We start from the raw sequence: 25619 nt of genomic DNA on the forward strand, positions 1-25619 counted from the left end.
AATACAGCAGCAAATTAAAAGAAAATGTTTTCATAAACACAGTTAAAATGACAACTCTTTGTTTAGTGTACTACTTTAACAGTTTAAAATTATTTTTATATTAAAACACAAGTGTGTTAACATATTTAAACCTTCTGCAAACAGTTACAGATCGCTAACAAGACTGAATACAACCAGTGCTTCTAATGTGCAGGGGTCTGTAATAGCAGTGTTTTCAGAAAAGTAATTCCAGATTTCAATTTGGTCTACATTCAAAATTCCACTAAATGTCTTATTTTAAAATATCAAACCACTACAGCTACAAAATGTTAAAATTCTGTTCTGCCCTGTCCTACACTGCATAAATGGTGTCCAGCACCTAAAAACTAATTGTACTATGAAAATCATCTATTGCTAGAAGAAACTAAAATACTACAGAAAACACACAAAGCATCTTTACAGTGACAGGCATTTATTCCATCAACAACATACAAATTTAACGCCAAGGGGAAGAAACAGTTTCAGTGCAACTATTTAGTATACTAGAAATAGGTGTTTAGTTTCATAGTCTCTTTTTCTGGAGTAACTTCAGCAATGGATATTGTCTGTAAGAGGCAAAAGACATAATGAGTCTTGATGAATGTGCAAGATCATTTGTTATGCTACTGTAAGCAGGGGAGTAGATGTCTCCTCCTTGCCAGGAAGGAAATCACACAGACTGGTCCAAGACAGCAGATATGCTACTAGTTCCCTTGATCCCCACACAGAGACATTTGGATATCAAGAGGAGTGAGCTGTAAGCCTTCCTTGCAGTCTTCTGTGCCCACTTAGTGACTGGCTGGGGTGCCCAGCCAAGCAGGAGCAGACATAGTTTTGCCCTATCTTTCACTGGGGCAAGCAGACCACTAGATGGTAGCCTCTTCTGGCAAAACTAAGGTTTCTGATGGCCCAGAGGCGTGTCTGCCTCCTTTGTTCTCTGCAGCAAAGCACGGAGGGTTCTCTGAGTCACAGGTCTGACTGCAGGGACAGGCAGGACCCAATGATCCTGTCTCCAAAGACATTAAACGAAGGAGAACTGCAGAAGGAGAAGGCTCCTTTCACACTTACTGAAGAGAGACAAACACTTTCAGAGAGCAGTACAGAGGTGCTGCATCAACCTCTGGAGGTGCTAATTTCTCTATAGTGATCATAAAGTCACTGTTGGATTAACTGACTCTTTAGTTAGGGATCTCAGATATTTGCCTGAAGTTGGGAAGTAAAAAAAATTCATATAAATGTATGAAGCAGACTGGCAATTGCATGAAATTGCACCAAGGGATGGGGAAAAAAAAAAAGGTATTACAGCTAACACCCCAGAGAATGACCACAAATACTGACTACCCCAAATGCAAGAGATGGTGCCTGCAGAGCAGGGGCAAAACTATGTGGCATCTCCCACGTTCCTCACAATCCATATTATCCATCTCTGGATAATGGCTTAAATGTAGTTTCTATTGATTCTATTATAACAGTTGTAAAAAAATTTACATTAAATATGAGCCTGGATCAGTAATTTGGTTTTAATCTTACTGAGAAATGCAAGTATGATAAAATTATTCCAGTAGCTCAATACATAACAACACTGGCAAATGTCAGTGATCAACAGCTGGCATGGCTATAAGCAATAACATTTTCCATACCTATTTGCGTATCTCAGTGTATTTAGAGTGTTTTCACATGATGCCATCCCTGGAGAAATTGTAGCGATCTGGAAAAAAATACAAGCCACACATTAATAAATCACTTTGTACAGATGAAAGGGTAGATGAATTTAATTTTTTTTCATCTCATTTTCAGCTTCATTTGAGATCTTCCACAAAAACTGCCTACTATGTACAGCTGTCCTTATACAATGACATCTCAAGGAAACAGATGTCAAGTGCAAGCTTCAATTTAATTTTTTTAACCACACCTGGAACACAAAGAATTCATAGAAATTCAGTCAGTTTCCCCCATCTCACTGTCTTGGTAAATGCAAAACTCTATAGAAAATAAAGACTCTTTGAAAAGGGAAATATGCAACTCAGTGGAAAGTAAATCTAATATATCCTGCAAACAATCACCTGATTTTTATGTATGTATGTATGTATGTATCTATCTATCTTTGTAGGCTGTTCTCTGTTCAAGCACACTGTATACTGATTTGAGAGATCTATTTTGGTCACAGTCCAAAACTACTTAATAATATTAAGGATAAGCATATGTTTAACTATTTTCCTAAGTAAAGATTTTTTTTTCTCAATTGTAAGTTATCTGTAAGCAATACTTGATAACTAACTTATTATGGCATTCTCACACATTTAAATGGTAAAAAATGTTACACCTCTATGAGAAGAGTAATAATTAAATAAAAAAGCTTCACCAAAACAAAGACAGCTTGTTAGCACTTTAAGGAGGTAAGGCAATGGTGAGAACTTCATGAAATATTCACAATATTCTATGTGCAGAGAGTAATTTCCAAGAGGTTAACTTTTCAAACCTCCTTCAGCAGTGTGAATACACTAGCTAGAGATGTACGCTTTAGGTTTTTGATCCTGCATAAGATTTATGAAGATACAGAATCACAGAATAGTTGGGGTTGGAAGGGACCTTTAAAGGTCACCTGCTCCAACACCCCTGCAGCGAGCAGGAACATCTTCAACTAGATCAGGTATGTCTCAGTGGGAAAGAAAACAACCCTGTCTCTTCATCAGAAAGCTAAAGAAAATAAAAATATAAATAAAAATATATTTCACCACCATTTTCAAATGAGAACCATACCTAACAACTAAAGGGAAGGCTAGGCTGTCCTAACACCATGGTTTTCATGCTGTGGTCTGCAGACTTCTCTGGCCTCTAAAATAAATAATTCCAAGGAGTTTGTGAAAAGTAACCAACAAGCCTAGTAATCAGTGTCTACTGCAGAGAGTTTGCATTTCTATACAATGTTAATGATGCACAAATAAAATGACTGGACGTCAGTGCTTTTATCTGTCTTTTTCATCATTTGACAGAAGAGTTCTGTTTTTCAGACTGATGCAAATGCATATTTGTACAACTATTCATCTTATCTATGCCAATTACTTCCCTCCTCAACAGCATAGAGAATATTCTGATGCCTTTGATACCAACTTTAAATTTGTCTTTGTGATTTTGAGATTGTAACTCATCACTGTACTTCCAGTCTACACCACCGTTTCCAAAACTCTGAGTCAACAAACAATACTCTCATATAATTAAGACATTATTAAAAAACAAACAAACAAACTTCTCAAGCTAGAGTGTTTCTAGTTAAGTGCTTAGCTAGAAAACTAGAATAAGAAAGGCCAGTAAAAACTGAAATGGGAGCAAGTTAACTGGAATATCTTGGCTGAAACTCTCACTCCACATACAGTGTCAGGTAGTGGATAAACTTAAGTCCAACACATTCCCAGTAGCAAGTGACTAGTTTTAAGCATTAAAGCCTAAATTCCCAGTGTCTTTTCTTCTTGCAATTGTTACAAGAGTTAACCAAATCAACTTACCATACAGGTACGGGAGTTTTCTCCTATGAATGAATCTCTTAGCACCTGAGTAAGTTTACTTGCTCTGAAGGGTGTATGAGGTTTATTTCGGCCTAAGGCTCTAATGCACTCCTGAAAGAACAAACAGGTTTCTGCATTTTTCTTTAACATGGGTTGAATAAATATAATATAAATGCAATTCACAACCAGAAAATCAATGCCTTAGTTATGCTGCTGTCCCCTAAAATATTAAAATTTACCATTAAAGTCTGGATTTGAGAAGTTAAATTCAGTTGAGAGGCAAGAACTTAAAAAGGATTTGGGAGCCTAAAAACCTTCTGAATATCATCCAAAATGTTTACCTCTGTTGTATCCAATAACAACAACAAAACAAAACAAACAAAAAATCAGTGTTGATGTTAAATGTCCAGACTAGCAATTATTTCTGATTATCAGCTGCAAAAGCCTGAATGATCTACAAGCTCCACCAGCAGAAGCAGTGGGGACAGGGACATACGTTAACTCTATCAATTAAAAGCAGTAGCTTTGATTCTGGATCTACCACTGACATTCTTAACAGCTCAGACGAAAACAAACTTTCTGAAAGCTTCTACGTGGAGGTCACAAACCTAGGAAGCATAGCTCTCTATTGATGTACTCAGTATTGGAAGACACTAGAAAATGTAAGTCATTCCCTGTTTTAAAATATTCTTCATGTGGAGAAACAGGGATAAGGTCTCCTCTTTCACTCACAAAGGTATGGGGCTAACTAATATTTGCAATTGGTTGGAGAGTTCCAGTGAGAAATGCTGTACAGATGTAAATATTATGAAATTACTACAGAAGTTTCAGCAGCAACTGAGCACAACAGTGCAAACCAAGATCATGCTAATCTGAACATCACTTCTGCCTACTCAGAGCTCTAACCTCAGCTTAAATAACTTCTTACACAAAGGAAGTTTAAATTTCTGTGGTGTTGTCACTGTCATCATATTTTGATCATTAATTCCAGTTTCTGGATTTGCCTTAATACTTTGTGTACATGCACCTCTTCAGATTCATGGCTTCCTTGGGTACAGTTCTAACACATCTACACACAGAAATTCTTCAAACAACCATAATTCAAAAGCTTTTCACATTAGAGCTTTGCTTTTAGCACCACTAACAGACAGAATGGCTTTTTTGTTACATAAATGGTTCTACAGTATTTCAGCTAATCCTACAGCTGCAGCCATATCCTTGTGGTCTTTTGAAATTTCCTAGAAACAGCTTCTTCCAAAAGCCAGGATACAAAATGTGGGATGATAATCCAAGAAAGCACTGCAACTGTGAAACACTATAAAACAGAGCTAGAACTGAGTTCAGCATAAGACTGCCATAACACAGAACAAACATAAGGCCAAGTTGGCCTTAACTAGGGTGGTTATTTAAAAAACTTACCAGGTGAATTTTATAGAATGGACATAGCTCATATAAACAGAAAGACTGAAGCTTGTTGAATGTGAATTTCACATGCAAATGCTAAAAAGGACTCAATACTTACAGGTAAGCAAGGCAGTGCATTCCTTGAATTTTTTTAATTTGTACATTAATACTATACTTACATAAGGAGAAAAGCAGATTAGACAGGGACAACAGGTTTTTCAGCAAGTGACACTAGAAACTAAAACCAGTAACAAATGTGTGTGTTGAATTACTGATATGGCAACCAACAAGTTGAATTAAGATATTTTAAGTTACTATAATGATTCTTAGTTTGCTTACTCCTGAAAAATTAGAATTGGATTATCTCGTTAAGTAAAAATAGGAGGACACTGCCAGGTTCTAAATTAATGGAGTTTTTAACTACTTTTGCTTTTCATCACAGCTCAGAAAACAAGGTAATGAAATGACAACACCACTTCCATGTAGAGACATTACAGAAATTACTTCCTGTACCAAAAATCTGAATGGGTTAAGACAGAACTGATATACAGATGCAATCAGCAAATCTTGGATTATCACCAACGACCAGTCCTCTAAACATGAGTTTGATTTGAACTTGACAATAATTTCAAGGGTCTTGAATACAAATGGAAAAAGCTGCATAATATTTTTGGGCATAAAGGAAAAATGGTAAACTAATATATCATTGAGAAACTTGTATCTTCTTGTACTGCTGTTTGCACCTCTGCAAGACCTACACTTATTTTTATTTCATCTTCACCACTGTGTGGCTTAATCCCAACCAGCAGCTAAGCACCACACAGCTGCTCTCTCACTCCTACCCCTGCCCAGTAGAATGGGGAGAACTGGAAAAAAGTAAAATCTCTGGGTTGAGATAAGAACAGTTTAATCATAGAAACATAGAATGGCTCAAATTTAAAGGGACCTTAAAGACCATCTAGTTCCAACCCCCTGCCATGGGCAGGGACACCTTCCACTAGCCCAGGTTGCTCAAAGCCCCGTCCAGCCTGGCCTTGGACACTGCCAGGGAGGGGGCAGCCACAGCTTCTCTGGGCAACCTGTGTCAGTGTCTCACCACACTCACAGTAAAGAATCTTTATCTATCTATATCTGAATCTGCCCTCTTTCAGTTTAAAACCATTACTCCTTGTCCTATCCCTAAACTCCCTGATAAAGAGTCCCTCCCCATCTTTCCTGTAGCCCCCTTCAAGTACTCGAAGGACACTCTAAAGTTGCCCTGGAGCCTTCTCCAGGCTGAACAAATCTCTCAGCCTGTCCTCATACAGGAGGTGCTCCAGCCCCCTGATCATCTTCATGTCCTCCTCTGGACTCATTGGAGCAGGTCCCCAGAGCTGGACACAACACTGCAGGTGGGGTATCACAAAAGAGGAGTAGAGGAAGAGAATCTCCTCCCTCAACCTGCTGGCCACACTTCCCTTGATGCAGCCCAGGATACAGTTGGTTTCCTGGGCTGCAAGCACACATTGCTGGCTCATAGTCAGTTTTCTATCCACTACTGCTCCCGAGTCCTTCTCCACAGGGCTGCTCTCAATCCATGCATCCCCCAGCCTGTATTTATGCTTGGGATTGCTCTGACCCATGTGCAGGACCTTGCACTTGGCCTTGTTGAACTTTATGAGGTTTGAATGGGCCCACTCTCCAGCCTGTCCAGGTCCCTCTCAATAATTAAAATGAAATAAATTACAATAATAACACTATGGTATTTTTATTACTATTAATAATAATAATTGCAATGAAAGGAATATAATAAGAATGAGAGAGAGAATATAAAACCCAAAAACCCCCAAATGGTGCACAATGCAAGTTCTCATCACTTGCTGACCAATGCTCGAGCAGTGATCCACCTCCCCCAGTCCACTCCCCCAAGTTTCTATACTGAACATGATGTTCTGTGGTATGGAATACCCCTTTGGGTAGTTCTGGTCACCTGTCCTGGCCCTGCACCCTCCCAGCTTCTTGTGCACCTGTTTGCTGGCCAAGCTTGGAAAGCGGAAACATTCCTAACTTAGGACACTCTGCATAGCAACAGCTAAAATATCAGTGTGTTACCAACATGATTCTCACTCTAAATCCAAACCACCAGCTACTAGGAAGAAAATTAACTCTATCCCAGCTGAAACCAGGCCACCATGTAATTTAGATCACAACTGCTAGTTCAGCAGGCAGAACTTCTCACTATAATTAAAAAGACAAGTTGTATGAAAATGAACGAGTATGTCATATGAGTATTGCACTGAAGGCACTAGCCAGTACAAATATCAACAAGCATATGGGGAAAAAAAAACCCAAACCAAGAACAAACCAGCTTTATTCAGTTATATTTGGAAACAAGCGATAATATCAACACAATGTTGCCTGCATTATTTACTTTGATGCTAAATCAAAACAGGCCACAGTTTTGGAACTGTTGCTTGCAATTTTTCAACATGACATACAATTCTGTAATGATGCATTGTAAATTACAGTTTTATGGTGTTTTGTGAGATCTGCTTATAGATAGAAGTATTCTCCCAAGTTTATACAGAGAATTAAAAAGTAAGCACAGTGATTTTGGGGGTCAGATTCTTTATATAAACCCACAGTGCTGGTGCTGAGAGTAGTAAACCTAAGCAAAACTAACCAACAACAGAGATAAGTTCTAAGACATTCAAAACTACAGTTTACCCAGTTGAGATCAAAACCTTACTTTTTCTACTTAGGCTGAACACCTTCCAAGAGTTTTAAAACAATCAAAAAAAGTGCATATGAATATTTAAGTAATATTTCTTAGCTCTCCTGATGTGTCCTGGCTTAATGTATGAAAATCTGTGTCATGGTTTAAACCCAGCTGGCAGTCAAACACAACTCAACTGCTCGCTCACCCTCCCTGCCCCAGGGGGTGGCAGAGAGGATTGGAGGGGTGAAGGTAAGAAGACTCATAGGTTGAGATGAAAACTATAATAACTGAAGTAAAATTAAAATAATAATGTTAATAATAGTAATAATAGAATACACAAACAAGCAATGCACATTGCAATTGCTTACTACACACCTACTGATGCCCAGGCCATTCCTGGCTAACAGTTCTGGAGAAGATCCCAGAAGAGACCTCCATCCCCAATTTCCTGGCCCACTCTCCTCTGAGCACATTGTTGTATGATATGGATTATTCCATTTGTCAGTTTGGGTCTCGTGCTCTGGCTCTGTTCCCTCCCAGATTCTTGTACACCTGCACACCCGCAGGACATGGGAAGTTGGAAAGTCCTTGATAACATCAATGCATTTTCAACAGTCTTCTCATAACAAGTCCCATACTGAATCCAAAACACAGCACTATTCTAGCTAAGAAGAAAAATTACCTCTATCCTCACCGAAACAACAACAAACTGTAAAGTGACTGTATCAGATAATTTGCTAAAAACGGATTCCAACTTTTTACTCATAGCTCTTTCTGTATATGTTGCTGTTGGGTTGCTTTACTGAATTAAAAGCAGTAAATAAACATAATTTCATTTTTTATTAGAAAACAAAAAAATACTGGGATCAATAAGAGTGTTTCCAGTTAGTATTTCAGACCTTGAGTACTAAAGTAAGTCATCTGTCCTCCCATTTTACAGATATATCAGAAAAGTCTTCAAAAATTCAACCATTGAGGACTTTTTGTTGATGTGGGTTTTGTGTGGTTTTTTGTTTTTTTTTTTTTTTTAAATCCATGCAAGTTGATAGCACAATGTTTCTGCAATGTTTCTACTTGGTAGTTACCAAGTATTCCTTCAGGCATTTAGAGGAAAAATCAATACCTTATTTTACCTGTCACATCAGGAGACAAGGTAGACAAGCAAAGCCTGCAAAAACACTCATTTTAATAGTCATTGCTATTGTATGTAGAAGGCTTCCACCTCCTCAAAGACAATGGAAAAATTTCAGTTACCTTGAGTGCTAAAAGGCTCTTGTTAATTTCCGCACCTTCCAGTCGTGTCTGCCTATCTGCGCTGGAAGTATCTGCTCCTCTTTCATTGCCAGCCAAATCAATCAGAGAAAATTTACCGTGCAATTTCCCTTTCCTTCTGAGAATAATCTGAAACACTGCATGGCTTCGAGATGAGTGTGCATTTGCAGATGTCTGGCCAGATGTCCTTTAAACAAAAGGAGAAAAGAGAAGCACATATGAACAGGCAAAGGACCATATATGTGAAACACACTACCCTCAGAACATTAGTTTTTTCAGGGCAGAGTCCTGTATTTTCTCATGTGTTGACAGCATATCTAACATTCTTGTGAACACTAGAGATACAACCCTAATAATTGGATGTACCTCTTTTTCCATGTCTTCAAGGAGAAATGGAAGATTGGTAAAATTTTACCTCCCTTCTAAAAGCAAGAATAATCAGATCTTCAAAGATTTCAGATTATGAAAGATTACATGTAAAATGCTGATGGCATTTTTATCTGATCAGGCAGCAGTCTATGCACAAGGCTAATTTTAAAAACAATGAAGCTGGATTCTTAAAAAAAATTTTTAAATTATGCTTAACCTCTGTCACTACATATCAAGGCCTTTCAGAGCTGAAGAATCTGGCAGTATTCCAGATTACAAATGATGTGAATTTAAATCAGTAAACTGCTTACATAATGCATGCAGTTCACATCCTGTACAAAAATCAGTTCTCTCTCTCTCTAGGAGACAGAGAAACTCTAAACATCTTTATTTAAAAGACAGGTGGATTCCTTATTTGCAACCAACATTGTCAATAAAACCACTGCTTATTAAAAAGCCATCACTATGAAAAGACCCCCCAAAAAATCTTGTTCTGTTTTTTTAATGTACAATGAAAAACTGGTGTAAGCTGTGGGAGGTACCTGCAGCTGTTGCCTATTTCAATAAGCTTAAGAACATCTTCAACACATTTGACTTCCCGTTCCTGTAATCCCACCACCTGGACTTGCTGTTTACCATCTTCTAACACTCTTAATTTTGTCTTCCTGTTCAACAAGTCAAAAACCTTAAGGAAGGGGGGAAAACATAACAGTTAAAGAGGAGCTTTAAAAGACAGTTTTGTTTCAAATCCCGTTTCAAAATATGCAATGCATTCCATGGAAAAACAGGATTGGAAGGTAAGTGTAAAGAATTATTTGAAATAAAGCTTTCTGTACAATGAGGAAAAATTTATTCTAGGTAACAAGCTCAAAATCTTGTTTGTGAAAGGAATTGACCCTTCAGGTACTTACCTTACCACTGTATATCTCAAAAAATGTTGCATATACTTGAAGTTCTAACTTCTTATAGTTTGGTTTCTTTAGCATTAAAAAGACATCCCGAGCTGTGAATACGTTTCCATAATAAAAAGAAATCTCGTTACATATCTGCATTTAGTGAAGACTCATTAATGCATAACAGTCTATTTTACAGCATCTCTCATATTTTGCATGTATAACAGATAGGGTCAGTCAACCAAGTCTAAAACATTGCAGTTTAAACGGCCACATTACATCCAAAGATGCAAAAGACCCCAAAATTATAAACTTAATTAACCTTCTGCTGTATTTATTACATTTTTTGAAGTTACCTATATATACACATTTACTTTACTGTACAAAGACTACACAACTAGGAACTACTTTTGATGTTACCAAAGCTCCACTGTAATGCAAAATATATAGACCCTGATGCTTGTATGGCAGGGAGTAGAAAATTTATTGATCTCAACTAGATTGCAAAAAGACAACAAACCAATAAAATCTCACCTGCAAGTGCATATATTCCTTTAGAACAATCCTGGTTCTTTCCTGAAAAGTCACCACCCATAGTCTAAATTTAAAGAAACAAAACAAGGTCAAAAATACACTATAAAAATCATAGAACTGTAACATTTGTATTTGTTCCTTATTAAAACTTATGTAAGTGTATCACACATGAGAAGTAGTGTATTGCTGACATGTAGAAGAAATACTTACATGGGTTTTTCCACTCCCTGTTTGCCCATATGCAAAACAAGTGGCCATTCCCCTTTCAAATATGGTCTCCACTAATGGTCGAGCTGTAAACCTTAAAAGCAAAAACCAACAGTACTTGAGACACTGATTTACTTTAAGTTGCCACTACCACAAGGTTGCTATAAATTTTAAGGCCAGAAGTGACAGAACTAGTCCCATATTTTGAGAGGCCACAGGACATGTCTACATTAATTGCTGAATTGAAGAGACTACCAGCTAAAGCTAAGGCATTAAAACAATGCAAACAATCACATAAAACCTGTGAACTTGCCTTCATTTATTTTGCAATATTATTGTCCTTTAAACCCTAAGAAAAAAATTTCCTTTGTTTTAATGGAAAAAGCACAGCTTACTACATGGAGTTTGGAGCTCCCTAAAGAACACAGAATTAGAAGACATAGAAGTAGAGCGGCAGAGCAGATAAATACTTAGGTTTTGCCAATCCTAAAATTCTGCAATATTTTTGGGTTTGTTTTTTTTTTTTTCCCCTCCCCAAATCAGCTTCCAAGATTAAATTTAGAAGACAAGTGGCCAAAACATCACTCACCGCACATTAGTATTTTGAGAACATACATAAAAAAGGCTCAGGAAAAGCTCTTCAGAATGGAAATATCTAGTTATCGTGAAGTATTACTTGATGTGTTAAAAAAATATTATCCAAAGTATCATTTTTCTATTTTAGAGAATTAATTTTTACTTTAAAAAACATAGTTATTGTTCCTACTTCAGCTGCTTGTCACCGTTATTTCATTAAAAACCTCCAAAAGCAAAGGGTAAATTAATGAAGGGTTACCAATAGAGGTAAGAGACTCTGCAAAAATCTCTTTCAAAACTTTTTCCAGGTGTTTACACATAAAGTACCTTTAAGTGACAGAAACAGGAACAATTGTTCACAGAAACATGGAGGTGTTACAGCTTACTTTCATTCTACTTTCGAACAAACACAAGATCACTTACAAAAATACTACAGGTAAGACTAAGCCATTCAGCAACCAAGGGTTATGCAAAAAATCTAAGTTTAACTGAATCATGAATTTTCATCAAAAATATAACAGACGATTCCTGATGAGACTTAGTCTTTCTTTTTTGCTGTTTCTAAACATAAACCTCCCTTGTCTTCAAGAGGATATTCCCATATTTTGAGATTTGTTCTTTTTATATATAAAATACAAAATTTCATAAAGTCCATCCACCTAAGGAGCACTCTGCATTATCTCTGTTTAATGGAGTTTGAAATGTCTTATTTTGATTTATAAAAAAGGGATTTAATATACCTATTTTAAAGTAAGGCAAAATACAAACATATTTAGAAAAGTTTTTATAAAGCATTATACAACTCCAAATGGTACCACGCCAGAACAGTCCAACTTTACTTTTACTAGAACTTTTATTTACAATCTTGATCTTTCAGAAATGTAAACTCTGATTCTCCTTTAAAACTCAAAAGGCACACCCATTCAAACCAGTGCATGCTTTTAAATATTAACAAAAACTTGCCACTCAATGTTGTGACTCACAGATTAAAAAATACTTAAAATACAGCTTAACCATAATAATAGTATTAATAATAGCAGTAGTAATAACAATAATAATGACAACTATGATGTACTTTTCTCCCTCAAACTGAACAACATGTTTCAGTATAGAAATACATTGAATCATTTTGCGTAGTAAGAGAAAACTGGAGTCACTTGCCACACTTTTTTTTCCTCTCACTGTGACCCTGAAGTTCTGGTGAGAGCAGATGAAAATAGCCATCTTGCTCTTACTTCTGTTATTGCAGTTGGCCTTGAAGCAGATTGCCCTTCAAGTAATCATCAGTATTATGACATATAAGGGAGGAAGTCTGTACTGCTACACGGACTACAGATTTACCATGTCAGTAAGTACAATCACGTTTCAAGATTTTTCTGTATTATCATTAATGTATTATGTAACTAATAAAAATTGTTTGCAGAAAACTCAATACAAAAATACAAGACTGTATGCCAAAAATATCCCTCACATTTAAACACTATGCTCATAAAGCTCAGTAACAAGAAAGAGGGAGATTAGAAGAACTGATTGTTAAGCAGGAGGAGAACAATTGCAAGAGGCACACTTTACCAGCTAGGTTGCTCTCCTGAAGCTCTTCAGTATCAAGAAAGACAAGATGCTACCAGTAGACAATCTTTAGAGACAGAAATCTTCAAGAGCACAGCTTTGCTGTTTAGAAGTCTTTTGTGTGCATAAAACAACAGCCTATATATTTTCCTTTTGTCACCCTTCTCCTCCAAATTATATCAAGCGTAAGACAGAAATTTTAATTTTCAAGGCCTTTTAGTAATTATTTTACTATGAATTTTCTGTTATCCACCAACAGGATGTTGGTATCCAACATCTATCAGGACACGATCCTAGCTTGTGCTTCCTAGTTGTATTAAAAACAAGAATTCAGGTATTTCTCTGTCACTACTCCTTAAGGCTACAGGAAGCACTTTACAAGCATATGGAAAATTATCTTCATTAAATTATTATCTAATACCAATATTCCCTGAAAAAAGCTTCACAGTATTTAGACCGTGTACCAAGATTATGACCTGTCATGGTGTCTAACCTTGCTTGACACTGTATCTACTCCATTTATTGACTTATACAAGGTAAAGAGCTACTTCTAAATGCATTTTTAAAAGTGCTGTGTGAATTATTCTGTGCCAGCTGTGGAAGTGAAGCAGAAGTATAAAGGAGAAAATGGAGATTGAAATACCTTGGGGCTGAAAACAGATGTGTGTCATTGTTGCTGTTGGTTTTAAATCAGAAAGATTCAGCATTTTGAGCAAGGTAACTTAGCTCCATGCACCTTCATGTTACTCCTGACAGATTGCTTCCAGCAGCCAAGCAAGCTCAGTTATCTCAACAATACAGCAAAATAACCTCTCTTGCTTTCTTTGTACTATTTCCCCACCCTCTCCTGCTTTGTTTCCATCTCTTAATTATATTATATTCAAACTGCAAGCTCTCTTGGGGTTAGGCTGTCCTTTTCTTCTAAGTTTCCTGAAGACCAGAAGCCATGATTCAGGTTCCTCAAGTGCTGCACATACAACAATTAATGAGACAATAACCCTGAGGCAAACGGAGAGCTCATGAAGTTGTTCAAATATTCAGTAGCTGAGGAAGCAGGCAATAAACACTAAAGTCTGGAAAGCAGCAGGGCTTAGAGGAAGACTAAGGTCAAGGGTGGATGAAGAATTCAGGATGTTAAAACAAAAGTAAACAGGCAAAAAAAAGGTTGAGGTAGCCATATACATATCTGGTAACAGAGAGAATAACAGTCTATGACCAAAGTGAGCCCACATGTATTCACACAGGAGATACATGAGAGAAAAGATTCACAAAAAAATAAAGCATATACACATACCTGTAAACCATTTCATTAGGAGCCGTGTCATCAAAGGCATAATCAAAACGAAAAGTTTGGTTTTCTAGGTACCTTGTTAAATCCACCTTTTGTTTTGGTTCGTGTACCATCACAACATCTTTACTAGGAATTGTTATTACATCAAGGTCTTTCATTAAAGTTTCTATAAAATAAGTGAAATATATATTTAACTAGCAAAACATCATTATTTTTTACATTTTTTCATTGTTTACACTCTTATAACATCTCGGATAACACAGCTCCTCCAGGTAACAACACTGCAATGGATCTGGGCTTCCGATGACTAGATAGTAATCTGCCAAGTAAAAGACTTCATTTCAGAAGTCTAGTCATCCTGTCCCACCAATTGATAGAAATGAGAGGTTGTACAAAGCTGATAAGGAAAACTAAGATCATTAATTACATCATTAGCATTGTAGCTTGTCATGTATTCTATAATAACACTTTCCATGGATTTGAGTTCTTTTTCCCCATGGCTTCTATATGTTTTACAGATTACTGCCATATCCTTTGAGTCTTCATAAATAACATCTCTACTGGAGAAGCTGGATACTGAAAGTCCTATATTTCTTGGACTGTCAAACTTGAAAACACAAAGAAATTAATATTCTTATAATAATCAGCTTTATTTTAAAATTGTATCTTTTTATTTTCCCTAAATCCTTAACATTACAGTCAAATGTTCACAGCTTTCTATTTTGCTTTTAATTTACACAGACTTTTTCATTTGTGTATTCCTCCTGGAACCTAAAGTATACATCTTTAATATAGCATTTATATAAATTATAATCCTTACTAAAAACTCCCTTGTAAGCAGAAAAAGCTAATGATCCTTCCTATCACTAGGAATGCAGAAAAGTTATTGTCCTGGTTTCAGCTGTAATAGAGTTTATTTTCTTCCTAGTTCCTGGTATAGTGCTGTGTTTTGGATTTAGTGTGAGAATCATGTTGGTAACACGCTAATGGTTTAGCTGTTGCAAAGTAGTGCTTGTCTTAAATTAAGGATGTTTCAGTTTCCCACGCTCAGCCAGTAAGCAGGTGCACAGGAAGCTGGGAGGGAGCTTGGCCAGGACAGGTGACCTGAACTATCTAAAGGGATATTCTGTACCACAGAATGTCATGCTCAGTACATAAACTAGGGGGAGAGGTCAGGGGGGCACATCACTGCTCAGGCATTGAACTGCAGATGGCGAGCAACTGCATTGTGCAACACTTGTCTTTTCTTGGGTTTTATTTTCTTTCTCTTTTATTATATTCCTTTTCATTACTGTTAGTATATTTTTATTTTTTTTTTTAAATTTAACTGTTCCTAACTCAAGAAGTTTTGTTCTTTTTTTCAGTTCTCCTTCCTATCCCACTGGGACAGGGGAGGACTGAGCAAGTGGCTGCATGGTGCTTAGCTGCTGGCCAGGGTTAAACCACAACAGCCATCTAGATGCAATTTCAGCAGCGAAATCCCAGGTTATAATTACTACACAGCACTACAACTTACTGCTAATTGTTGTATTAGATCTGAGTCAGCAAAACAGAGAACCCAGTGATCCATGATATGCACAAAAATAAAGATCCTTTGTGTGTACAGTCAGGATCACTAATGTGTCCTACTTACATTTCTATGTAAAACTTAAGGCATACAGTTCAAGAACTTGATGTGGCTTTATACAACCAGATAGAAATCTTTTCATCAGTTAATATACTGATCAAATGTACAATGTACCAGTACACGTACAAAACCAGTACAAAGGTTACCATTGCATGACCTTACAAACCAACAGAAATATGCATTCAAGTCACTATATAATAAATTTTTCAACTGCACTGCAATGAAATAAAATCTAAGTATTCTGCAGTAATCACAAAGAAATAAGGAACAGTGATGAAAAGAGATGTATGACAGTCAATCCTGTGCAGCAAAAGCTTTTTTAATTTAAGTAGTCAAAAGCTGTTTTTTCTTAAACAATTGTTTGGAATAAGACATGTACTTGCTCCCAGCTATTTGTTATGACAACCTGTATTCCTTGCTTGACAAAAGTTTGGAATACTGTCTCTGAAACCCACCATACATTTCTCAGTTATAAATACATGTCACTGAAATAACATCTTAAAACATCAATCTGAACACCTACTTCTTGCAAAGTCAACATACAGAACAATTGGTGCTGAGAACACCCAAAGATTTTGGTGATAGTTCTGTGTTTGTGAGACTGACAGAACTAACTAATTAAATTTTTTCTTTTGAGGGGCTAAACACTCATATCTTTGATTCTTTTATACTCTTCAATTTTAAAATGTGGCATAAGAAATACTGTTTCTTATGAAGTGTGTGTTTTCAGAAGATTGTACAATGTGGGTACTAGATTATCTTGGTGGTTCACCCCTGCGTGGATTATTTCATGGATACCTTTTTATTATAGATTATTCTTAAAACTGCAAAATAAATTTAGTGCCAACCTCATTTTTACTTAGACACTCATCTTCTTATGAATACCTCCTAACTATTTTTTTTAATATCTCCAAATCATTAATACTTAAGATATGCAACTTTCACAAAATCAAATCCTACTTCTGAATCCTAACTCATGCCCCAGGACAACTTGCTTTAATTTACTGTAATTTTTCTTTGTCCACCTTCAGCACAGGTAGAAGGTGACATTTCCTCCAGATGTATCAGACTTCTAATTCATATTTTATTAAAGATAACCTCCAATACTGCAACAGAAATTCAACTGCTACCAGATTTATATGTGGAATGACCTTACAAAATAGGTTGTGGAAAATAGTTTCAATTAACCAACATCTAGATTACGCATTCATTTCAAGATCAACAAAAGAAAAAAATATGAGGAATAAGAGAAAAATAAAAGTAACAAAAAAATAAAGTAGGGGAAGCAGCAATGTGGAAGAAAAAAAAAAGACAAAAACTAACTATGTATTGGTATCAAAATATGTTTTCTCTTTCCTATACAATTCTCCTATTTTCCTCTGATATGCTCCGGATAATTCTCAGGGGGTATTTCTGACAATACAAAAATAAGAAATGTATCTCATGTTATTTCAGAGTCAGAGCTATGCTCTTTGAGTCCTTTACCTAAAGGAAATATAATAAAAAGAGAAGGAAAGAAACATCTTTCAAAACAAAAGTAATCTTATTTAAGTGCTGGATTTAGACAGGCTGCAATCCAGAAGCATTTGCACTCTTAACTTCCTGCTGAAAGTAATGAACTTCATGGGAAGATTGGGATTCAACTGGAGTTGAAAACCTGAAAGGTTTTTTTGGAATACAGACTCCAGTCTGATGAGCAGACAGGGAAAAAAAAAAAAAAAAAAAAAAAAAGTTGTAATAGTAATCACATATAAAAAAGCCACTAGGGAGTCAATTCCAGTACCTAATAGTTTTTAAGTGGCATTTCATAGGCCCTAGGGTATCTTGCCATGCCCTGAGCAGCAGCTCCAGGGCATATAAGTCTCCAGTTTGTTTGTAATCCACTAGCCCTGTGAGGATGCCACTGGGTACCTAACATGCCATAAAACATCAGCATTTAGGCATGTGAATTGCTACTTTGATGTCTGATTCAAGACCATTTGAAAATGTAAAAATACAGTACAAAAAATGTGTAATGGAAGTTTTCACTGGGTAGCTCTCTGCTCAGGAGATCATTTGAAGAACAGTTTAGAAGAATGGTGATCCTAACGCAATGTAAGAATACTGAAGAAGCTACAGTAGAATTAATTCCCAGATCAACTAAATACATCCTAGATGACCTTGGAAAAAACCTGCAGTCTCTCTGTACCTCAGCTCTCAGTCCATAAAATGGTGACACTTAAACTACTTATCTCCCCAGGTTATGACAAGTGTAGGAATTTTCTGGGTCTGTCACACATATTGTCTAGTATAACAGTCTGACCTTTGATCAGTATTTTTAGTCATCCTTAACACAAATAATACTACTATCAGAAGCAACTTGTCAAAGAAAATATTCAGCAAAATCTTCAATGGCCATACCTTTTCTATTGAGTGGTCGTTTTCGTACACAAACACATATCCTGTGCTCATCAATCTACAAAGGAAACAATCTTTCAGTGAACTATACCCCAATTCCAGTTATATTTTACTTTTAGTTCTGTTCTTGAATTAATTAACCAATTGTTTAAACAAAGAGAAATTTCCAAGACAGCAAGTCATATGGATATTTAAAAGCCCCCTGTGTCTGCACAATAGCCAAGAACCCAAAAGGGAGAACCAAAACTCCTTGCAGAGAGTGATCGAATCCTGTAGACTAACCAGGTACATCTTGGAACATCACAAGCAAATCTAGCTCTAACAGGGTAGAAACACTGTTGACAGAAATTGTCACACATCCAATTTCTACAGAGATCTGACAACCATCATCATTTAAGGATTCGGCTCCTCTGACTTCTCTGCAAACCAAAGGCCCTTATATCCCTTAAAAGGTCAAATATTAATCTTTACACTCAACAGGGTTTTTCAGAGAAGCTTAATGGTTTTGTGTGCACATCCCCTAGCATCCCAGGAGAATTTACAATACAGAGGCTGACCGACTCCTTAGTACATATTGGTATTATTCAATACTAAAAATATATTTAAGTGACATAATATAATTAATGATTTTGTAACCTAGGACTTTCAATACCTACTAATTTCAGTATCATCCAACTGCTGAAAAAAAACACCCCACGATATAATAAATACTAATCTATATTAAAGTACTTACTTTTCATGTTTGCAGACAGAAGTATACATTGAAAAAATTGAAAACATATAGTAAAAATACAGAAGGATAAAAAATTTCCATGTTGCTGGGGTACTTACAGGATCTGCAGTTGTCAGTGGTCTATAATCCAAACTTCCCCTGAAATCTCTTATCATACACATAATTTCATAATTTGGGTTTGTAGCATCAACATCCTAGGGAATTAAAAAACAGAATTTCTAATACACATTTTCCTGAAATTGACTAACTTCAGTATCTTCCGTATTTACTGAGAAGGAAAATGCACATTAACTGAAACCTTATTTTTCCTCCAAAACGCCAGACATGTCTCAAATGCAAGCTTAATGCCTTTTCCCATTCTGGTGTAGCTAATTTACTGATCATAAAGCAAAACAATTACATGCATCCTATTTCATGTTTTTGGTTGGCATGTAATAGAAAACACTTTTTAATTGAGGACTCAATAACAGTCTACTCAAGAAAGAGAAATTACTCCCACCTTTGCCTGAATCTGCACACCAAGGAAACACCTTCAAACTGCTGCAGAACACCAGATAAAATACACAGTCAATGCTTCTTAATCGGAGATAAGGCAGATGAATACGCTCCATCACACAGGTATAACACACACTGCAGAGGACAAGACAGGCACCCCAGCTAGTCTAAACACAACCCTGCTGGATCCAAGACGGTTAAAGTAGCCTGATCCTACTACTACAGGTCCTGAGTTACTTGGATGCCATGGAAACTCTTCTAATGCTCCTAGACTCCCTCCCCAAAAAGCAGAAGAAATCCCAAGGATATACAGTAGGCTAGTTCCAGGCTCAGAAGACCTCCTCTCCCTAACCTGGAGCCATCAGTCCCAGAATGAATGGACACATAAGAGGCCATGCATGGAGCCCCTCCAAGCCTTGCTAAGCCTAAGTCTCCTGTGAACTGAGCTGGCTCTCTGCAGAATCTGTCAAACGTCAAATGTCAACGTCCTTTCCGTCACTTGTCCCCGCAGATGTCAGTTTTCACACCTTGCTCTTGATGCCATACATAGCCATCTCTGGTGCCCAGATCTTATTAATTTTTGCATAGCTCCCCCCAGATGATATAAAACTCCTTTTCGATCACAGCTGGTTGTGAAAACAGCATAGGCACTCTCAGAAAGCACTGCACTGGGGTTAACAAGCTGAAAGGGAGCCAGCTCATGTCTCTGCACCTGTGACACAGCTAAAACTGTGTCCTAGTAATCAGATATTGACCGTACCTTGGTGGTGTTCACCCTGCCAACAGTGAACTAAAAACTGCTGACAGAAGGTCCAAACAAAATATATTCCTGGTGAAATCTTTCTTTCTAATATTCAGAAAGGAGTACCGCTTATTGTGTAAAAAGTATTTGCCTAATATTCTTCAAAGTCTTTTTAAAGATCTTGCCCACTAGAAGACAGTGCTTAGATAATTATTGTTGTATTTCACAAGAATGACAACAGAATACACAAACCAACACGAAACACAGCTACATACAGGTCACTAAGACAAACACAGCTTACTCAAACAGAAGTTTAAGACTCAGATGCAAGTGAGTGCTGAAAAAAAATTTAGGTGTAGTACCACATCACAGTATTTTAATATATAAAGCAAAAAAAAAGTCGTTCCTCACACATAAAAGCATAGTATTGTTTTGCGTTTGTGTAGAACAATGGAAATTAGAGAAAATCAATTAAACATAGATGACTTTAGGTCAACCTGGAAACATTGTTAAACCATGAAGTAAATTGCCTGAATTATTTACTTGGTGGTGGTACTTGTCATGTCAGTAGTGGACTGGTAGTATCTCTTTAGAGACTAACACATACACACAGGGCTGCCAACAAGATTACACTAGTAGTTTGGTAAAGCTTTTACACCACTGTGACAGAAAGTCATTTAATATTAAGAGATTTTTCTCACAGGATTAACAACTTCATTTCTTTCACACGTATTTCTAACAACTTGTTGTCAAGCTGCTTGCATGACGCATAGCTAAATTATAAATACAGAGATTGATTTGAAGAAAAAATATTAAAAGTCACTGTTCAAACTTGAGCCTCAGATTCCTACAAAGCATCAAAGATCATAAAGAACAATTTATCATAATGTTGTAGCATCTCCTGTAGAAAACCAGACCTATCTAAAAGCCAAAGGTTTGATTATTTTCAACAATTGATTTTTCCTAAGAAATAGGTATCATCAGTACTTGATCACTGAAGAACACATGGCAAGATAAGCAATTGTAAGCAATTATTTCTGTACGAAGAAAACAAAGAGATAACTGTCACTGTCTAAAGTAACAGTTATGAAAGCAATACACCCAAGCACCAAAATATTTATCAGACTTGCATACAGGATAAAAACATTTATGAACTGTAATAATGTTGAAATCAAAAATTATTAAAGACTGAAAAAAGCACAAGGATTTTGCAAGCTTCTCTTGCTGACATACATTTTCCATCCAAGCTAAAAATACTAACCTGAGCTCTTTTTTCTCTAAGTTCCTGCTGCTGTAACCTTCTTTTTTCACGCTTCTCTTGCAATTTTTCAACCTCTTTTACACAGTTAGATTTCCTACGTGCTTAAAGAAAATGATATAATTTTAAAATATTTTCAGTGTTGCATGGATTTATTATATACAATGTAACATAATGATTATATTAATTTATTAGAATGCATTTACATCAATTATCTTTTCAAGCAAATCAGCATTAGTATAGAATAATTATGGCAATTTAATTTCTAAAATTCATAAAATAATGAATTAGAAAAAAGTCATGGGAATGGGACAATAATTACATGACCAAAAATATAAGGACAATGACCCTCAAAAAATAGTTGGACAGATACATGTGATCTCTTGGTTTGAATTAAAAGAAAGTCCAGGTAAATTTTAAAAAAAAACCAACAAAAAAAACAAAACCCAAACCCAAAACACACAAAACCAAACCACACTGCCATGGTTAGAAAATGATAAAGGAAAAACTAATTTCAAATACTAGCACAAGTATGATGAAAGTGAACACTTGTTTAGCCACAACTCTGCAAAAGCTCCTTGAGGAAGCCCACAAACAACTGTGCATGTAGACCATTTGTCATTTATGGACAAAATAATCCAAGAGAATGTACATGTAATGCCCAGAATGGATGAATCCTTGATACATGTTTTACATACAAGGGGGTCCAAATTCCTTTTTTGCAGCTTGAACTGGAGATATATCTGAAACAATACCATTCTGTTGAGAGGAAGAAGGCTGCTCGGGAAGCTGAGTAGGTCGCGCACGTGCAGAACCAACCACTGCAAAGGAAAAGCACAAAGTTCATCTGGATATGGAAGAGTAACGTTACTATGCAACTCTGACCTGCTTTGTTATGATGAGATAAAATGAGGTCCCCTTCCAGACACAAGAATGTACTGGGGGTGAGGAGGAGCCACACATGTAGGAAGTCTATCAATAAAGACATTTGGTATGAAGCCTTTTTTATCCCAGTGTTATACACCAACACAAAATCGTTAAGTACCAGTGCTGCATGTGCATATTTTTAAACAGTCTACTGAAGAATTAGTACAACTTATTATGTGTACAGAATGAAGCGTGTACTTGTGACATATGCAGTCCTGAAGCTTAAAGTGCTGAAATTTTATTTCTTTTGTGATTATACCCAAAAAAACAAGTAAGAAAAGAAGCCCTGCTGTTTCACATTCTCTAGATGTTATGAAATGGTCCCATCCCGTTGAGCCTACAATCTCTGGAGAAGCAAAGGGATACAAATGAAAGGCAGCAAAGTGCAACTCAATCTGTGAGTGGAAGAAACAACCTTGTTGACACTATACTGAAAGATACAAATACAATCAGTATGTCTAAACTTATGCATTGATTCTATACATGCTAATGATGACAATTTCTGAAGATGCAGTGACTGTTCCCAGTGAATGTAGTGAGATTGGTGAGAGGCAAGCAGCTCTGGTAGACCTGAATGCTTTAAATTGTTTTTTCAAAGAGTTGCTTCAAGCAGCTCTGCTGCAGCTGGCCCATTTCCTGCACACTCTCCTAACAGTCTACCAGAAGAGTATGAAAGTGAAGGTATCAGCTTTGATTAGCAACCAGAGATGACACTCGAAATGAAAGGCCAGCTCACCGTGCAACATGGAGACAACTATGTAAACAGTTATTGAATGGGACAGACAAGACAAATGCCCAGATCATTCCAAATATGATAGGAGATCTAGTTTGTAGCACAAATACACTACAGGAAATACGACAGTGTGCTGAGAAAAGCTAAATTACAAGGCCAACAAAGAACAAATACTTAGGCTGTGAATAATAAGATACAGAGGACCTATTAAAATACAAGTAACAGGGTTATTCCATACCAAACAGATCATGAACTACAAACAACAGCACGTATGGATGTGAGGAGAGCTCATCAGTGAGATTTCTCAAACTTAAACCATATTAGATAAAAAAAAATTATCCTCTCCTCATGTGATTTTCATTTAACACCCCCAGAGACAAATGGCTGAAAGTCTGAAGAGCACTTGCAAAGATACACAAGCCCACTTGTTCTTCAAGTTTAAACAGATAGACTGGAATCTAGTCTGCATTAATGTTTGGAAGAAGAAACATCAACATTATCAATACAAGTTAGCTAAATTTAACGCAGGAAAGAAAATGAAACAATAAGCACTAACTTCTTTTCCATGAGATGCATTACATCTCCACTCATCCAATACATGCTTTTCATCTATCCTTCTGTGGTATTTCAGCATTTTTTGTACATTTTTTGCTGTTAACTTTAGAGTGAGAAATAACTCATAGGGCTTAAGAACTCTTTCAATAAGTGTTTACACACAGACTGTTACAAAACTAAGTTAAAAAACTGAAAGCCTAAGAAATTTAAGTGCATTACTTTGTGTATATTGCTCAATTAAGCTAAAGCAAATTGAGGATGCTTTTACTTGGAAAAGTCCACACATAGTTTAATGTAGCATAATTAATTAACTTCAATTTTATGTACCTTCAGTTCATTCAGCTTAACTTTCCTAATGCTACATTGCCTAAACTTGCATATAAATACTATTTGTATAGTATTGATTCCTAAACACACATTGAACTAATTCTAGAAATTATGTACTACTATGTTTTTTACATGTAGCATGTATACATACTGACAGAGAAATGCAGAACTATCAAGGAATGTTAGATGAACAGGAGGTTAAAATGTTCCCATATATTTTACTTCCTTGAAATGGAAAGAGATAACATTTACCTCTGTTATCTCTGGCAGGGACATCATTCTTAACAGCTGCTGTATATCGTCGACTCTATAAGGAAAGAAATCTTATGTTATTTGATCACTGTATTATTGAAAACCTAAACTGCAGCCCCACCTCTGCTTCTTTCCAGTGAATGAAAATAACACATCATCAGCAATACAGAGAGGTGATTGCTGCCAAATCCCTCCCTAAAGAGGCTAGGGAGAAGACTACTCAAATTATATATGCTGTTTCAAAACAACCTCCAAAACCTTTTCTCTGTTTTAACTTGAGATATATTCAGTTACATAAATATTAGTTCCCAACTCCCTCTCTGCTCAAAAAATTCTTAGACCCCTACTCACTGTAGGAAAAAGAAAGGAACACAGTTATCAAATAGCTCAACAGACACAAAAGCTAAAGTTAAAAAATTCAAGCATAACAACATGTATAGCAGTACTGCAAGCTTAACATGAACACGTTGCATAGCTATTACCAACCTTCACAATTTTGTTTACTTTGGCTGGTGGAGTAGGTGGTGGTGCTGTTTCTGGACCAGGCTCAATATCTTCATCAGGTGCAAGATCTGGGTTAAGTGAAAATATGCTCTCCAAATCAATCTGTGTAAGAAAATACAAAACGCATTTATGAGTCTTAAAACAATACTTACCCTCTCCCCTTAGCCTGTTATGTTTGTGAATAAACAGTAAATACACTTAGTGGTTTTACCCCATAATTTGTTAATTCTAAAATCTAAATTATCTTGGTTTATGTTTACTAAAACCAGCATAAGCTTTGGTCTTTGTAGGAGTTGAAAACAGACTCTTCAGAAAAAGTATGCATTAAAAATGACCAATAGATATTAATAATTTTGCCAAGTGATTAAATGAAAACAGAGTAGTTAGCATTACTGTGGTAATTTGACAGTCACTACAAAACATGAAAGACATTCTGTAACATAAAAAAAGATCTCAATTATTTGAAATTTCCCAGACAGTGCAAGAGAAACAGACAAATTACAACCACCCGAAAAATAAAAGCACAGTTGAAACCGTGTTAAATTTATCATGCTGTTTTTCTTCTTCTAAGTGTTCCTCATTCAAAATGCTGTAAAATGTAAAGTAGCTGGCTTCAGATCTATTGAAACTTGTTTTCCTAAAAATCTTAAACAGCTTTTGTCTCTATTGACTGCCATTTCCCCTGGCTGGACCTTTCAAAGACCTCACCGCTATATGGATTCTGCATGTCCAGAG

The 25619-nt window shown here is 36.3% G+C and overlaps 2 protein-coding genes across 8 annotated transcripts in view; both read right to left on the minus strand.

Moving 5' to 3' along the window:
• Positions 1-25619, minus strand: part of IPO11 (importin 11) — a 333704-nt gene that overhangs the window by 122474 nt on the left and 185611 nt on the right. The gene's annotated exons all lie outside the window — the stretch shown is intronic.
• Positions 1-25619, minus strand: part of KIF2A (kinesin family member 2A) — a 56789-nt gene that overhangs the window by 8116 nt on the left and 23054 nt on the right. For 3 of the 7 annotated variants that reach the window (XM_026865719.1, XM_026865723.1, XM_026865718.1), the window contains exons 3-16: positions 24867-24986; positions 24381-24435; positions 22285-22407; positions 21590-21690; positions 19190-19285; positions 18362-18416; positions 14338-14500; positions 10902-10992; positions 10692-10755; positions 10176-10267; positions 9807-9949; positions 8878-9082; positions 3522-3632; positions 1659-1726 (exon numbers count right to left, since the gene is read on the minus strand). In XM_026865719.1, coding sequence (XP_026721520.1) covers positions 1659-1726; positions 3522-3632; positions 8878-9082; positions 9807-9949; positions 10176-10267; positions 10692-10755; positions 10902-10992; positions 14338-14500; positions 18362-18416; positions 19190-19285; positions 21590-21690; positions 22285-22407; positions 24381-24435; positions 24867-24986 — 1487 coding nt within the window. The remainder of the gene's footprint in view (positions 1-1658; positions 1727-3521; positions 3633-8877; positions 9083-9806; positions 9950-10175; positions 10268-10691; positions 10756-10901; positions 10993-14337; positions 14501-18361; positions 18417-19189; positions 19286-21589; positions 21691-22284; positions 22408-24380; positions 24436-24866; positions 24987-25619) is intronic. The other 4 variants (XM_026865724.1, XM_026865720.1, XM_026865725.1 and 1 more) reach the window with 2 other exon arrangements.

Source organism: Athene cunicularia (assembly GCF_003259725.1).
Source record: "Athene cunicularia isolate RWA chromosome Z unlocalized genomic scaffold, athCun1 chrZ_part1, whole genome shotgun sequence".
In the NCBI taxonomy this organism is placed as follows: Eukaryota; Metazoa; Chordata; class Aves; order Strigiformes; family Strigidae; genus Athene; species Athene cunicularia.